We start from the raw sequence: 18,669 nt of genomic DNA, 5'->3' as shown, positions 1-18,669 counted from the left end.
CCAAAAGCTGAACCAAGGCTGAAATTATATTAATGCTGAAAATGTTGCAATCAATTACAAAGAGATGTATTCCAAAGGCCAAACCCTAAGGGAATGTCGTCTAGAAAGTTACAACAGAGAATGAATATCCCCTATTGCCAAAAAAGAGTGTGATTCACACATCCAAGCTGTTATCAAATGCAAGGTATAATCATCCAATACAATAATCCCCTCCTCAACAATGAGACTTTCAGCCCTATTTATCCTTTTCTTCATCCTTCTGAAAGGAACTAAAACATTAATTAATTGCAAGGGCTAGAAGCTTCCTCCTTCCAATAATTAATGCATACCCTAAAAACTCCTCCCTGAAAATAATTAATTAAATCGAGAGGCTTTGTAATGATCCCATCTTTTGGCCTTCACGTTCTCCAAAGTCTAAGTGGAGGATAAGAAAAAATTAAATTTATTTCTTATAAAGTCATTCAATTTAAAGGTGACTTTGTATTTAATTAATTTAATTATTAATTACAAGGGAGTAGCTTCTAGGGTATGTATTAATTATTGGAAGGATGGAAGCCTCTCGATTTAATTAATTATTTCCAGGGAGGAGTTTTTAGGGTATGCATTAATTATTGGAAGGAAGAAGCTTCTAGCCCTTGCAATTAATTAATGTTTTAGTTCCTTCCAAAAGGATGAAGAAAAGGATAAATAGGGCTGAAAGTTTCATTGTTGAGGATGGGATTATTGTATCGGATGATTATGACTTGCATTTGATAAGAGCTTGGATGTGTGAATCACACTCCTTTTTTGGCAATAGAGGACGTTCATTCTCTGTTGTAACATCCTAGACATCATTCCCTTAGGGTTTGGCCTTTGGAATACATCTCTTTGTACTTGATTGTAGCATTTTTAGAATTAATATAATTTCAGCAGTTGATTCAGCTTTTGGGCATTCCTAGGTGTCCATTATAGGCTTCCGTCCTTCCAATAATTAATACATACCCTAGAAGCTACTCCCTTGTAATTAATAATTAAATTAATTAAATACAAAGTCACCTTTAAATTGAATGACTTTATAAGAAATTAATTTAATTTTTTCTTATCCTCCACTTAGACTTTGGAGAACGTGAAGGCCAAAAGATGGGATCATTACAAATCCGCCCTCCTTGAAATTGCTTGTCCTCAAGCAATTAACATAATGGACTCCAACCTCCACCTAGATCCCAATATGTGATATCCATATGGAAGTTAAACCAACTGCAAACCCGCATCATCAGGACCAACCCCTGTAGCCTAGCATTCAAAACTTGTGCTGATGAAGTCAGAATGTCACCATAAGGCAACTCCATAGAAGATCTATGAAACGTCTTCTTCCCTTTATCCATCCACATAATATATATTGGACTGGAATGCATATTATCACCATCATGCATTGAAAAAGATGTAGTTGTAGGTGAACCATATGTACTCATGCTAACTGTATCAACAATAGGTGTTGCCGCATCGAAATATATGGACATAGGAACAACATTAACTGCTGCAACAGAAAACTGAACTGAATTTGTAGTTGATGAAAACTCATAATCATTAACATGTGTGGCTTCATTAGAAAATACATCAACGACTGCATTTATACCATTAAACTCCTCATTGGATGCTTCAACTGACATAGAAGTGGCTGCTGATATGATAGTATCCTCGCATTCTCCTAATTCCACTATTGCTACGTCATCATCCCCTGACAAGGCTTCATATGTGGTCTCCTCACTTTGCACGCATGTCTCTACTGACTTTGTCGAAATGCCCACATCACCAACATCATAGTTGGCTGGCTCTATATCTGTCTCGATCCCACCTGAGAAATCAATTACCTTATGCTCTGGAGCAACATACAAATAATCAATGTTGATGCCCATCTATCTAGCCATAAGCTGCAACATCATATCCATTCGCCTATTCTGCTCCTGTTGCATACGTTGCCTCTTCTCTAATGTACCCAATAACTGTCTGAACATCACATCTTGATCTAGACTAATATACATCTTTATCCGGCTATCAATATGATCTCCACAGGATGGCAGGACTTATACCTCTGATACCACTGTAATGGACACCCAGGAATGCCCAAACGCTGAACCAAGGCTGAAATTATATTAATGCTGAAAATGTTGCAAGGGCTAGAAGCTTCCTCCTTCCAATAATTAATGCATACCCTAAAAACTCCTCCCTGGAAATAATTAATTAAATCGAGAGGCTTCCGTCCTTCTAATAATTAATACATACCCTAGAAGCTACTCCCTTGTAATTAATAATTAAATTAATTAAATACAAAGTCACCTTTAAATTGAATGACTTTATAAGAAATTAATTTAATTTTTTCTTATCCTCCACTTAGACTTTGGAGAACATGAAGGCCAAAAGATGGGATCATTACAGAAAGTTTCTTTTCCTTTTGTTTTTTTTCCCTTCTTTCCCTTCTTATGAGAAATTCTATTAAGAACTTGAACATCTTCATCTAGGGTTTTGTGTTTTCCCTTAATCATTAATCTCGATTCTTCTTGAAGACAATCTTATCTTAAACAATCCAATTTAGGGATTTTAGACCTAGCGCTTGTACAAAAAATTCCCAGGAATTTGGAAGTCCTAATGCTATTATGGATAATTCTTGATTTTCAATCTCATAACCAAGTGCAGATAATTGATCTCTCAAATCTGTGATTCTCATGAAGAAAGCGTTTATAGTTTCTCCTTTATTCATGCTTACATTATTCATTCGCCTTTTAAGAGTAAGTTTTCTACCTATATTATTGATTATAAATGCATTTTCAAGAGCTCGGAACATACAATATGCTGTTATATGTTTTGCCACAATAGGTACTATGTGGTCTCGAACAACATCCACAATTATTTCATAGCCTTTCATATTTCTCGATCCATTCTGATTTCTCAGAATCATCTTTAGGTTCCTCTTTGTCCTCTCTTACAAATGATTCCACTTTGTTTTCTTTTAACATCACTATACGAAGTTTCCAGGATTCGAAGTTATTGGCACTTCCAAGTGATGTTCAAATCTCAGTAGGTTTGCCATCTTTGTAGAGACAGTGGACAGTTATTTAAAGTGAAATCTGATCCTTATAAACTTAGTGCGATCTTTCCTCAGCCTTGCTCTGATACCATTAAAGCTTAGTTACAGATTTCTCTTACAGTACTGAAGTATGTATGTTTTTATTTCAGGTATAGTCACTGCAAATGAAGGATTCAATGTGCTGCACAATATATATAATTTCAATGCAAATATGATATAATAGTTCCTTCAAGTTCGATGTTTGTACTGCCTCCGATCTGCCCGCATTAATCAATTTCTATGCAAACAATATCGGGCGGCATACAATGTTTATACAAGGGTGGTCGGGTATATGGGTGAATGTACATGTGTCCAGAGGAGACATGACCATTCACCGATACACCCAATCAGTGGTATGGTCACACCCAATTGATTAGTCATAACAAAACTAATTAATTCAAGACTTAACTAAGTCCATTGCAATCGATCATGATTTATATAAATACGATCATTACTGAAATCATTCTTAGACATAACACAATCATTATATGCAAAGCCAGTTCTAAATGCTGCGATCACCATAAATAATGCAGATTATATTCATGCATATATATACATATCGATATTCAACACGTATCGACATGTATATATACATGAGTATATTCTCATATGATCAGCGCAATTGTCTGAACTGAAGCTACATGTTTCAACATGGGGACTTGGGGACACCTAAGAAACATCCCTCCCTCCACTGCTCCCAATCAAAAAAGCATTGGCCCTAACATACCAAAATATCTTTAAAACACAAGGAATTCTATGGCATGGCTAGATAGAACAAAGAAGTCTAGGAATGACAATGGCATCCATTAAATATCCTAGGGACAGTCGTCTGTCCCCTTTTAATTGCACTTATTTTATAATAAATAAGGGCCAAAAGTACATTTGAAAATATTTTATAATTTATTGTTCTTTTGTGGCCGACACCATTCTAAACACTAGATGCGAGATTTTGGTTTGTCAAACAATAGATTTTCAAGTTCCTTTATGGTGTATGAGTCACTAATTGTTAATGATTTTGATATTTCAAAGCAATGTTCAACCATGACAGATAGTAAAATAGCAGGGTTTCAAGATAAAATTAGGGGAAAAAACACAGGATTTCCAGCTACATTTGTATCTCAAAAGGTAGAGATTGTAATACATACAAAATGTAGAACTCATATAAGAAATATAGACCTAGATGCACATTAATATTATCTTGTCACAAATAATTTGTGAAGTCTTTAACTAATAATTTGATAATCATTAAAGGAATATTAATGCCAAAAGCATGCATCATAGAATGTTATAGAGAATCCATACCAATAGCGATCTATGCATGCTACTTTGGAGGAGTCATGGTTCTCATACACACAATCTTGTTGTAATTCTACTGCTCACAAGCTGGATGATTGCTCAGCTTCATTCCTTTAGTGCATATGAATAGATAGATAGGGAGGTAGATACATACTAAACACTATCATAATTTTGTGGTAGATGAAACGAGATAGAAATAAATGAAGTGAATATAAATTTGTGAAATATAAGGATTTAAATAGTTAAAGAAAAGTACTCATGCTCAAGCCAACCTCCTATCCTCCAAACTTTCATGATTTAAATTCATATTAGCATTGAAAGTTGTTGACTTCAGATAAAATCACCTGCAAGTTTGACACCTGGCCACCAAAATATGTGTCTTTGCCGGCAAGAACAAGATTATGGGTCTCCTTATAAGTATCTGTTGGTCGTTCCATCCCACCAGGTCTAACAATCTGAAAATCATCAATAAAGAAAACTGAGTTTGTAACTTGTATTATTAATAAAACCTGCAGCTCCTTTATTCATGAAAGCCTTTGAAATAACATACAAATTATTTCTGTAGCATTTTCAATTAATGATCTTCATCTTCAATTCAACCCTTTAGTGTTGAATTGGATTTATTGATACAAAACTAAAGACTAATGCTTGGGGTCATTTTTCCCTTATTTTTATAATAGGTAGCATACTAAGCTTGAATTTTTAAAAGCTACTTCAATACAGAATAAAAGAGCTGTGCTAAATTTCTTGTTGCTGGCACTCACACTATATGGAAGGCCACTATTAATCAATGCTTCTTCCGCCTTTCTTTTCCATACAAGAACACCCCAAAAAAGGCTGTAAAAGACAAAAAAGTTTAATGTGAGGTGTTCAAGAATTTGCGTTGAGTGTAATCTCAGCTATGCTGTCTCAAGAGATGCTCAGGACAGAATCATCTGCCAGTTGTTCCAATTTGGAGGAAAATACCATCTCTCAAAGGAAAAGGGTACAGTTTCATAAAAACTGATAGATTACATCCCAAAGAGAGCTCAAGTCAATGCAAGGCCTAATTACAACACTGAAATGCAATGATTGAAATATCTTAAATGCTGTGGGTGAAGAAGACCACCCTCAAGGAACTAAATTCAGAATGTTAAAGAAGTATCATGAATGTTGTTTAGACAAGATGGTGATAAAACAAATAAAGTCCAGCTTAAAAATACAACTCCTAGAATTAAACAAAAGTCACAAAACTGGGAACCCAAAATTATGTACTTCCAAAAATAAAATCCAAGAGAAGCACGCCACTGAAAATGAATCACATTAAACAATTTTGTTCCAGATCATAGCCAGTTTAAAGCATTTTATGAAAAATATAATGACAGCTTTAAATGATACAGGCAAATCATGGAAATTGAATCCACAAGATTCAGGAATAAGAAATTCCAGGGGAAATGATAATATTCAGAACCTGCTCTAAAACTAAATCCATGAAATCTAAAATTGGTGATCCACTGTCGTGAATAAAATATAGATGATGTTTGCTGGTTGGCATAGATTCTTTTTTATTGAAGTAAATCTTATTGATAAAATAATGGTTCTCCAAAAAGCATAGTATTGTCAACACTGAAAGTGAAGACCTATCAGGTAATTATAATCTAAATATTATTTGTCATCTAAATACTGTTCTAACATTATTATAATCAAGACTAAAGACCTCTAAACATAATTGACATAAAATGTGATAGAGCAAAGTCAATTTCACACAAAGTTGCAACAAATAGATTCTACCAAGAAAAGATCAATCAATTTCTTATGAGATCATATATTCAAATGTAACAGGTACATCTAGGATTTTTCATTTTTTCATTTCATCAACTGTAAACAGGAGGCAGTGCAATAGCCTTTCCACTTTTTGATCACCCATATCCCAGGATGGTGAAGGTGAAGCATACAGTGTCCACGATTGTAAAATTAATTTGAACAATGAGATAGAAAAGGTAATGCACTAGGCTGAAAGAAACCTCAAGATACATCCAATCTTCACCAAAGTGCACTAGAGGAAAGATATTTATATTTGATCAATGGAAACGTCGTGTGCAGGTTAGTTGACACGCTGAAAATACATACAAGAAGTCCCCTAGGTTGTACAGACCCCCCAAAAGCATGTAAACATCTGAAGTCCACCCAAAAATCCGTGCAACTAGTCTCCAGAATACTAGGCACCACTAATCATAAACTACAAAAGGTGTAGTGCCTCACTTAGAAATTCCCACACCCCAGACAATGGACATTCACTAACATAACAATATTATCCTGCATGAAGGCCTGCATAGAAATAACCTCCACAATCAATGAAAATGTAACACATATTGATTATGAATTTTACCTAACCAAACAAATGATATGGCCTGCAACAGATGAGTAGTACAACCAGCAAGAAACCCTAAAATACCACCTTGAAAAATACTTCAAAAATTTTGAAGTATAATACAAACAACAATCAAAACTTGCAACTCTAAGCATTGCAGAAATCTTCATTATGAAGGAAATTGGAAAATACTACACTTACAGCACTACTGTAATCCCTAAATACAATTTCCAAAACAGGCTAGGGGAGCTTTCATCACCAAAACTAGTAACTCGAAGAAGCTTTCCGCCCTCAAGAAGCTTCATAAGATTTTAGGTTCTCGTCAACAGCAAAAACAAATAACATATTCTGGCTGATCTTGCAAATGCACCCTAGACCCCCTTTTATAATTCTTCTAGGGAAAAATAATTTTGAAATAGTAATTTCATTACTACCCTCCAAACTAAGTCTTTTGAGAAATAATATTCTCCTATGCAAAAGGCTCGTTTCCTTAGGTGTCCAACTTGAAACACAACATAACACCTTTTTAATAACTATAACACTAAATTGTCCTTTTTAATATTATAACACTAACAACTTAATAACTAATTAATAACTTAGTAGCTTAGTTCTATTGTGAAAAGTACAAAAATGATGCAGAATGCAATTCTGATCATGCCAAAGCAATCTTAAGACAATGATTCAAAGCAACCAGAGGACTTGCTAAAAATAGCATTCTGCTCCAAAAACCATAGATGTACTACTGGCAGAGTACTCTCTGAGTTTCAAAAACTGGCCAAGTTTTCTAGCTTGGCGAGCTTTTATGACTTTTACTGGTGCTCAAAACTTGCTGAATTTATGGCAAATACTTGGTGAGTACTTGTCGGTTTTTGCCAAAAACGCAACAAGTTTTTGTTAAAAACTTGGTCGTAGTTTTATAGCGACACTTAAAAGCAAAAAAGGACCCAAATTAATTTCATTTCTCAATTCTTCACTTGTATTTGTTGAGAGGGGAGAAATAGTCTTCAAAAAACTTGCATGACTCGTTTATATCAATTTGAAGAAGATTTGAGGAAGGTTTGAAGCACATTTCACTCTGGATGACATTGAGTTACAAAAGTAGTCATTACTAGTGCCAAGAGAAGCTAGAGGCAGATCTACATCCAAGATGAAGGACAAGCCACAGACTTAGTCAAACATACCAAGCAAGGAGGCGCACTCATGCCCAATGCAAACTTCTAGGACTAGACCCTATAGTTCTACCTCCCCCTTAGTTTTACTAGATCTGGGAAGGGGAAGATGTAATTGGAATGATGTATTTGCTTTTCGTTTTACATATTTTATTTACTGTTTTTCTTAAAACCATCAATATTCCTCAAGAGAATGCAACTTTGTACCCATGTTGTGTTTAAATATATCTAGACTAAGCTTATCTCTTTTTTGTTCTCATTTATTGGCTCATTGGATGCATTCTCTCATTGAATTTTGCAAAAAAAAATGCTTCTCTAATTAAATACAAGCAATTTTTTAGTTACCGAGTTTTTGCTGAAAACTGGCCTAGTTTTCCCCGAATTTATTTTTCAGGCTTTGGTGAGTTTTTGGCTTTGGCGAGTTTCCAACTATGCCAAGAACTGAGGAACTCCCAAGAAGCTGAAAATCAAATTGGAAAGTATCACAATGCTCACCGAGACCAACTAAGCTTTATAATATCCATTTTTTAAGAAATTATTTAATATTTTAGCCCTGTTCTATTCATAACTTGTGGGCCTTTAGCACTTTGGCACCACTGTTCAAGCCAATCATTTGAATTAATAATGAAGCCAACTTCCTTGTTCAAGGAAGCGTGAAGCTCATATATATCCGGCTTCCTTGGAGCATTTGTATCATCATGGATCATCTCATGTTTTACTACTTGTAATTCCAATTCAGGATTGGTCCTCTAAGGTTACCATTTCAGAGGTGTAAGATCCTTCCTAGTATGCTAGCCTTTTCCCAAATTTGTGAGTCTGAGTGACATATTTGTACTATTTATCAAGATACTTGCCAATATTGTGATTCAAATACTCTATTTTCCATTTTGATAAAGAGATCCAATTTATGAATGTGAGCTATATGTGTGTCTATCCAACTTTCGTTACAAAATCAATATTGGAATGTTGTCTCACTAAATTTAAGATTTGAATCATTCAGCTTAAGACTGTCAGCCGACTGGATAGTCCCGGCGGTGTTTCTGTAGCCGACGGTATGATTGTTGTCGGTGTTTTGTATTTTGTAGCCGACGGGTAAATATTTTGTAGCGGACATAATGTTTGTGGCCGACGGACTCCTCCGGGAAGGTTCGGCGGACAGTATTTATATCCTGTCTGGGATCATTGTAAATCATCTACTATTACTGATATTATGAAGCGTAATGTATGGTCTGGCATATGCGAATATAATTCTGCTATTCTGTTCCATTGTCTGTATGCGTTGATTTCTTTACCAGTACGGTTAACATTTGGCGTCGTTGCCTTATGAACCTAGAAGGTGGGAGGAATGAAGATTAATGCCAAATCAACTTAACAAGGATGGGAATAAGGTCAAGGGAAAAGATGGAATCCGTACTGCGCAAGAGAATTTAATTCTGGCACAGCAAGTCGAACGCCAACGGAGATTTCAGAAGATTGCCAACGGAAACTAGAGCGCCGAAGAATTGTTGGAGACTCGGCAGCAGGTGGAATTGGTGGAAGAAGCACGGGAGGAGTTTTGGAATTTGTGTTCGCCGAGGGAAGAAAATTCAAACGGAAGAGCATCAACTCGCACGGCTTGCAGTGCCGAGGGAGCACGAGCGTGGAGTGACCTCTTCGTCCGGGATAGACTTCCACGGGAAACAACTTCAGAAGATCCTTCTTCTTCACCAAGGTTCACAGCGGTCGACACCTCCGGTGTGGGAGAGCAGTCTGCCGATGTGGGAGAGCAATCTGCCGGTGTGGGAGTGCAGACCTCCGGTGTGGAAGTGCAGAACGCCGGTGTGGGAGTGCAGACCTCCGATGTGGGAGAGCAGTCTGCCGGTGTGGGAGTGCAAACCGCCGATGTGGGAGTGCAGACCTCCGATGTGGGAGACCAGTCCGCCGATGTGGGAGTGCAGACTGCCGGTGTGGGAGTACAGACTGTCGGTGTGGAAGTGCAAACCGCCGATGTGGGAGTGAAGAGCGCCAGTGTTGCAGGACCGAGCAACGCCTGTTTATAGAAACCAATTGTGATGGCGGGACCAAAAGAGAAACTGCCGAAGTTCAATGGCGATGGTACGGTCGATCCCATTCGACATTGCAAAACATGTGAAAAGATCTGGAAGGCAAATGGGATAACTGATGAAGACGACTGGATGAGGCAATTTCCGACCACCCTACGAGGCATAGCAATTGATTGGTTCACTAATACAGATCCACAAAAGCTAAACAATTGGGATAACATTAAAAAGGAGTTTTTGGCAGAATTTAAACTGTTGCGGGATGATAATGAAATTGTAGCAGAGATCTTCAATACTAAGCAGGGGAAGAACGAAACCGTCCGTGTTTATGCCAGGAAATTAAAAGACTTGATAAACAAAATGGGAAGTAAGCCGGCAGACGGACTTCAGAAAAGATGGTTCGTAGAAGGCCTACGCTCGAAGTTGCAGAGGAAAATGAAAATTGTGACAACGTCGTCATACATGGAAGCTTATAACAGAGCATTGGACCTCAAAAGTGAGCAGAAAACAAAGAAGAAGAAGAACACTAGCTCATCTGATTCTAATGACGGTGAGCCTGCCGAAGAAGACAGCAGCGACGATGAAGGCAGTAGCAAGAAGGTCTGCGCCTTACAGAAGGACATGATCCGCATGATGAAGGAGTTTAAAAACATGCAGAAGGAGACAAAGAGTAGTGAGCTGTGGTGCACGGAGTGTAAGACCGACGGTCATACTAAGGGATCGTGTCCAAAGAACCAATTCTGCGACATTTGTCAAATCATGGGCCATTCGACAAAGGAGTGCCCCTTTAACATGAAGACAAGAGGATCTCCACAGGTGCTTCTTACACAGGAGGCTTCCCCATCGGGCAGTAGCGGAAATACGAATAGCTCAAGTGTCACATCCGGAGGGTACAGGAATAATAACAGAGGGCAAAATAACAACAATACAAATAATAACAATAATAATGGGAGCCGAAGTCGAACTCAATATGATGCAAACGGACGGCCGATTGTTCAATGCCGCGCATGTAATTTGTGAGGTCATTTTGCGCGGGATTGTACAGCGGCAAACACACCGAAATTATTATGCAGATGTTGCAAACCCGGCGACCATGAAGATGCTAAGTGCCCAAAGTCTGGAGTAAACTTGATCATTGTCGGCACGGATGTAGAGGAGGTTCTGGCAATTACATGGAGGCAAGCAGAGGAAAAGAGAAAAATGGGGGAAACGCAGGCGAAAATTGCAAAGGCATCGTTGGCGGGGACATCTCAGTTGAAGGACATCACCGGCACCTTGGCAAGGAACTTCACATAACAAAACATTGTACGACAGATCTTACAAACGGAGATACCGGTCAAGATAAATGACCTTCTCACAATGCCCCAGTTACGGACAGCCATTCTGAATCATACACCGTTTTCGAAAGCAACGGAGGACACAGGAAGGGACAATAGGGAAGTGATGACAACAGACCCAATGCTGCTAGCACTCACCTCCGGACGGCATCCGGCGATCGTCGAGATGGGGATTTTGGGAAATGTTTTGACAGACACAATTGTCGACAGAGGGTTCGGCGTGAATGTGTTGCCGGAGGATACTTGGAAGAGGTTGGGAAAGCTGACGCTGTGGCCACCTACATTCCAGTTGCTCACGGTAGACCAGCACGAGATCAAACCGTTGGGAATCTTGAAAGCACAACCGGTAACTATTGGAACGCAACCATTTTTATTGGATTTTGTGGTCATTCCATTGAAAAGAAAAGGATCTGATGCTATTCTCGGACGGACTTGGTTGGTGCAAGCAAAAGTAAAACATGATTGGAAACGAAAAAACCCTATCAATGGAGCACGGAGGCAAAAGATTCATAATTGACCTGCACACACAAATGGTAGGTGAGAGGCAGCATCGTCAGACTCAGAAAGTGAAGGCGACAGTGACGACGAAAGAAATGACGACGAAGGAAAGAGGAGAATGGAACTGGACGAAGAAGGAATATTGAGACTAGACGGAGGATCGAATGATGATGACCTAGACTCGGTGAATGGCCTTCACCATTGGCAAATAGAAGACTACGAACTCTTTTCAAGTTGTAATATGCTAAGGGTCGACGAAGGTGAGAAAAAGGAGGAAAATGAGTGTCCGGAGGAATACAGAGAAGCAGATGACGCAAAGGAGGTTACGGCTGAAGAAGGGAAGGACATACAATACAGACCCAGAAAAAAGAAAGATCTCACCATTCGGTACACAGTGGACGGACCGCACAGGAGGAAAAGAACGCATCGCACCATAAAATTACTTGAAGGGTACCAACAGCAAGGAAATAAGTTAGATGTGCGACGACTGCAAGCACAATGGGCGACAAAGGTAACACAGAATAGACATAAGGTGTGGCATGACAAACTCAGTAGGTTTCAGCCGGGGCAGTTGGTACTCAAGTACGACGGTCGGGATGAAATCAAACAGGAAAAGTTTAAGGCAAGATGGGTTGGACCATATCAGACTCGGGAGGTCGGTGACAATCGGGTGATAAAATTGGAGACATTGGATGAGCATGAAGTGTCTCCGATAGTCAACGGATTTAAATTGCAAATATATGGTGCTAGGAAGACTCCGTCACTGTCACAGAATGGCCAGCTGACTTCGTCGTCATTGCAGAATGGCAACACCTGGAGGTAAAATTGAGGTGCTGTCTTTCTATTTTATTTTATTTTTGTCAAAAAAAAAAAGTAGTAAAAGTCCCGCGGGCAGATGCAACTGTCCGCGGACTATCCCGCTGGTGGCTCCCGCGGATAGCTGTCCACGGACTGTCCCGCGGCAGAGGTCCGCGGACATGTCCCACGGGTAGTCCCCGCAGACTGTCCCGCGGCAGAGGTCCGCGGATTGTCCCGAGGGTGGCTCCTGCGGACATGTCCCGCGGGTAGCTGTCCGCGGACTGTCCCGTGGCAGATGTCTGCGGACTGTCCCACGAGTAGCTCCCACGGACTGTTCCGCGGGAGGTCTTCCGCAGCATGATCTATCTGTCTATTTTCATTGCCGGAAGAATTGTTGAGCTTCTCATTGCTGGAGGAGTGGTTTCAGCGAAAGATTGTTGGAGTTTTGTTTCTCATTTGCGGAGGAGAGATTGTTGAGTCTGTGTAGAAGATGGGTGTGCGGGGTTTTCTTAAAAAAAAAAAAAAAGAACGACAGATTCAAGTTGTTCAGAATGAGTGACAAATAATGCCAAAGGGAAGGGGAAGCATCAGTGGTTGCCAGAAAGAGTGTAGAATCGGCAAAAAATGACAAAGATGGTGTGCTCCGTGCATTTCTGTGTGGGTTGTGAAGTGCTAATTTGGTGTTGGCGGCGAGGGGCGCTGCCCCAGGACCCCGCGAGGGCGTTGCCCCCTGGACCCCCAGTCGTTGCGGATATCAGTCGTGGGAGTCTGACCAGTTGAGAAAAGTTGAAGTTGCTGCAAGCATGAACTCTCTGTGTACCGGAGGCACTAGGAGTAGGTGTTGGCCAGGAGGTTGTCTTGGTGGATGCGTAGAGAGCTCGAGAGGAGCTGATCATCCATTTGGAGGCAGTGTAGCAACACTTAGCTCAGTGGACCCAGTGTTGGAAGCAGAGAAAGTAGCACGAGTGGCTATCAAGGTCAGCTTGAGGAGACAGTATTGTGTTAGCAGAGGCTACAGATTTAACGGGATGAATGTGGAAGTGATGTGACAGAAGCAGATTTTTTGTTGTAGTCACTCTGTTAATATATTTTGTTTGTTAATTTGTTTCAAATATTTTGTAATTGTCGTTCGGAGACAACTTTTCTTTTTGGGGGGGATGGTGTCAGCCGACTGGATGGTCCCGGCAGTGTTTCTGTAGCCAACGGAATGATTGTCATCGGTGTTTTGTATTTTGTAGCCGACGAGTAAATAGTTTGTAGCGGACATAATGTTTGTGGCCGACGGACTCCTCCGGGAAGGTTCGGCGAATAGTATTTATATCCCGTCTGGGATCATTGTAAATCATCTACTATTACTGATATTATGAAGCGTAATGTATGGTCTGGCACATGCGAATATAATTCTGCTATTCTGTTCCATTGTCTGTATGCGTTGATTTCTTTACCAGTACGGTAAACAAAGACAGAAATACGAGGTTCATTTTGTAGGAGGTATTGAAGACAAATATTGGTTGGTGAATAATATTGGGGGCAAAGTAACAAGAATCAGAATCGGATTGGAATTGGCAAGGCCGAATCGAATCGTAAATCGGCCATGAATCGGAATCGAATCGCCCACGAATCGGCAAATTTAAAAAACTCTTGAAATTTAGTGAGCAACTTATTTCATAAACCCTTTATCGCTGATTCGATTCACCAATTCACAAAAAATCATTTGGCTTGAATCGAATCACCAAATCGTGTGAATCATGAATCGCCATGATTCTTGGAACTATGATTGGGGATAGCAACTATGTCAAGTCCCCTCTTTAGGCCATACCTATTTTACTTTTCTATTAGCTCTTTTAGTTCCCCAAGAGTATAAGCCACACAAGGGGGCCAATTCAAGGGAGCACACTAGTGCCACCTTGTCTTAGTTAGACCTGTTCATATTTGAATTTGGGTACCCACTTTTGGGACCGGTTACTTGAAATCATTATGCACCTAGCATAGCATATTTATATCAGTATATTGGATTTTCATTAGCAACAATCACAACACATCATTTTTTGTGTTTACAATTCCAATTAATGAATTAGCATTGGAGAGCAGTTTCAAAAGTGAGAGATCCTCCCTAGTCTATTAGTTTCTAGAATAAGGTGAAGTCAATTTATCGCCTTATTGAACTAACCAAAATAAGTGTCTTTTGCAGATCAAAATCAGAAATACATTGGAGATTAATATCACTTGCGAGTTTCATCATCAAATCACAGTGATTACATCAAACAACCTTTGACTTCATACTTGCAATTGCACGACAATACTATCAACAAGATTCATATAATAACATTCATAGCAAAGATCATACAATGACATTCACAACAGATATCATATGACCACATCCTCTTAACAGATACATCATTGGTCTTCACCATCATTGCAACTCCATACCTTGCACAGAGATATCTTGATTGAGTTCGATATTGGTGGAATGAACAGTGGTTCCAGCCATAAATCAAGCGGTGACTATTACAAGTGATATCACATTGATCGTCAACAACATCATAATACATCTTAGGCTTGGCACAATACTATTGTAGACATCCTTCTGAGAAAACTCAGTGATATCTGGAGATACTGTGATATTGACATCTGCATTGATCAATCTGGGCTTAAACAACAAATTCACCATCCATTGTGATCAATCATCCATCCTTTGCTAACAACTTCATCCTATACATGATACTAATGGTACCATTTCTTTGTGAGGAGGCAAGAACCGAGATTGAACCCTATAAAGAACCTGCAAGTATAAACGTATCGGAATTCATATCCTCGATTTGTAATCTACATCAATATTTAGTGTCAACCGAAATACATCCTCAACTGTTTGATAAGACATCAATGTTGTTGCCGAAGATACACAATATTGAGCATCACATAGCTCCATTACTGACTTCTGATCAAATCATAGTCCAACCCGAAATTCTCATATACACTACTGCAACATATTGTTTTCAATCTAAATATCATATCTATGCTTGCTTATTGCAACTGGTGTTCCATTGGCAAATTGATCAGTATCCCTCATATCCAACACAGATACCAATCATTGCAAGGCCAATCATGTTGCAATCTGCAATCTGGTGATTAAAATGATCACCGATTTTGTGTGTACTCTGTATTTTTGTCCATTTTTAGTACTTGGGACATTTCAAACTAAAATAGTGGCATTTGGTCTGCAAACTACATAATCATAATATTTGTTTAAGGGACTAGTCTTAGAGTTGTAATAAATTTGTAGGGACCGGCAACTATAATACAAATTCAACAATGCTATTGGAGCAGAATACTATAGAAAGATTAGATTAGCCAGTTGTGCAAATATATTGAAGGTCATCGGGCCAGTTAATATTTGGTTGTCGGTGGGAGAAATTCATACAGTGAATGCATTTGATTATCAAGTATATTCATACTTTATGAATAAAATGACAATTATAGTCCAGGAGCAGACATGTGCTCATATTATAAAACGGGAGAAACTTCATAATCAGAGAGTTGATTCATGTCATCGCTATATTAATGCCCCACATTGCAAAACGGGATGTAGTGTCTCTCCCATTTATGTTCTACATATCATGCCGATGGATGTGACCTTGATGTTTAGGCCTATTGAGTGTTTATGTTGTGAGCCTTAAGTGGGCTACACCCTTGGGGTGATTTGACTTATATTGTTGCTTTAGCAAACTGATTACACTTAATATCTGACTTATGAGACTTATGATGTGTTTGATGGTTTCACTGAGGTATGTGGTAGTAGTTCCCTATATTTTTATGGTATCATGATTTTATTTCGTGAGTACCTTTGAGATATAAACAATGATCACACTGTCTGATGCATTTGATTACTGCACTTGATTCTATTTTATGTACTAGCATTGACTTTTATGTTAGATTATGTTGTTAGTAGTATTTTGATCATATATGTATGGGGATGCCTTACGATTTTATCTGGTGTACTTCGCATTTGAGATTAGGATGTGGATCAGGATGATTTTATAGGCGGCTGATGATTACAATGATTCTGATGATGATTCAAAGTCCCTTCCGAACGGTGTACATATACTTTCCCGAAGGGGTGACTCAACCGTCACCCACCCGTTTGGATACTATTCTACCCTCAGCTACAGCATAGAATCTACCGGCAACAGCGGTTATGATATATTGTGCCATATATGTTGTTGAGTAATTCAGTTATTTACTTCCATTAATATATGCTTAGAATAATCGAGAAAAGGTTTATGTATATTTAGGTTTGGATGATGGGTTATATATACCTAGAGGATGTTCATTTGGATTCATGATTGTTGTGCCTTTAGGTCATGGATATCTATCTTTTAATTTCAATGGATATGTGCTCAAATGACTGTAAATGATCATTCAAATGTTTTAATTTAAATGCAATATCATATGATTATATGTTGTGAATAATGTACTGCACCGCTGCTATGCATTATTTCCCTTTGATACTAGTGCAAAGTAGGAACAAAGTCATAATCGCTTGCTTGCAAGATCTATAGGGTATCTCGTTCTCCTTCAACATGACCATATGTTTACATATTGAGTATCTACACTTGGTGTTTGCTTGTTTAGTGAATAAGTACTAGGTACATTCATCTTTGTAGAGTGGAAATAGGACTCAAGTTCACAAAGATATGCAAATCATACAAAATAATGCAATTGAGATACACAAAGTAAAACACAGAATATACCTTTAATACCACAATACCAATAGGCGAGGAAATGGCTTCTTTATTAATACCAAAAACAACATCATGAGTACATTGACAATATTCCAAGTACTTATAGAAGGGTCAGTTGGTTGGGAAAACCAACCAACACATTCCCTGATCTCCTAACTACCCAACTCAACTAAGCTTTAACAAGTACTAGACACAACAATTACTTTATTCTGACTACATCTATCGCCCCCCAAAAAAAAGAAGTCGTCTTCCAGACAACTACTCAACATGAAAACAACAAAAAGAACTTTGACTTCAAGAAAAGGGATGGGAGGACATCCCTATACTCGGAGCTCCCCGTAGTTGTTGAAGGTCACGTTCAGTTGTCTTTTGTTTTGACCGAACACCTTGCAGTACCCTTAAAGCATCCATCTTCTTTGCTTCTGTTGTGGCGATCTTTTTTTCCAATTCAGCTTTCTCTATCTTCAAGGCTTCCTCCATGGCAACTTTTTCTAATTCCCACTGATGTTAGAGATTTTACCTTTCCAGCCCACACGCCTTAGCCAAGCTTTTTTTGTGCTGAAGTTCCAAGAAGGTCCCCCAAAAGGAAACTTCCATAGCTGCAAGGGCCTCCATGAGAGGTGACGATTGTTCCTATCCACTAGAAATGATAGAACTACTTGTCCATGTAGCGGCCATGCCCTCCTCTAAATATCCACCTTGCGCTAATAGTCCTCAACCTGTATGGCAGCCAGTCTGCATAAACGTGGCCAATGCTTCCACTGCTGTTATGACAGCTTCCAAAGTCCGAGACCTAGCCTGTTGCATGAGCTCCCTGATAGAATGCTCCATGGCATGCAACTCGGTGAAAAACAACTCTGCCTTGGCTACCAAAAGAGCTCATGTTCGGAGGTTTCCCACGCTCACTTTGTATCTCTACCTGTTCCTCAGCAACTACCGGTAGTGGGGAAATATCACTCTGATGTTTCATGTTGTGCACTAGATCTACTAGATGTCTTAATTTGGAGACTAATCTTTAATCACTTGGCTCTTGTCTGAAGCTTTGTAATCTATAGGATTGTCATTATTGGAATCGGAATTTGTCTTGGTGTCATTATTTTGGTGACCAAATAGTTGGCATCTAGGATATCGGCAATTAACAATTTGTGTTCCTTCTTGCTCCTATTTTACTATCAATATTTCTCGTGCACTCGCATTTGTGTGTAATATCTTACCTTATCCTAGTGACAAATCCCACATTATAATCTGGCAATAGCCATAATATTTACAATATCATTAGTGTCAAAATGACAAAATGAAAAATGCAAGGAATTTATTTGGATCGCCAGTAAATGATT

The 18,669-nt window shown here is 38.9% G+C and overlaps 1 protein-coding gene across 2 annotated transcripts in view; it reads right to left on the bottom strand.

The window, feature by feature from the left end:
* The window catches only part of TIC62 (NAD(P)-binding Rossmann-fold superfamily protein), a 158,752-nt gene that overhangs the window by 85,641 nt on the left and 54,442 nt on the right, over positions 1–18,669 (bottom strand). For both annotated transcript variants that reach the window (XM_089826901.1, XM_089826903.1), the window contains exons 7-8: positions 5,164–5,236; positions 4,744–4,854 (exon numbers count right to left, since the gene is read on the bottom strand). In XM_089826901.1, the coding sequence (XP_089683027.1) occupies positions 4,744–4,854; positions 5,164–5,236 (184 nt within the window). The remainder of the gene's footprint in view (positions 1–4,743; positions 4,855–5,163; positions 5,237–18,669) is intronic.

The sequence above is a fragment of the Cupressus sempervirens genome, chromosome 4 (assembly GCF_028749045.1).
Source record: "Cupressus sempervirens isolate cs-2001-9-10 chromosome 4, ASM2874904v1, whole genome shotgun sequence".
Taxonomy (NCBI): domain Eukaryota; kingdom Viridiplantae; phylum Streptophyta; class Pinopsida; order Cupressales; family Cupressaceae; genus Cupressus; species Cupressus sempervirens.
This window is presented reverse-complemented; position numbering and strand designations above follow the sequence as displayed.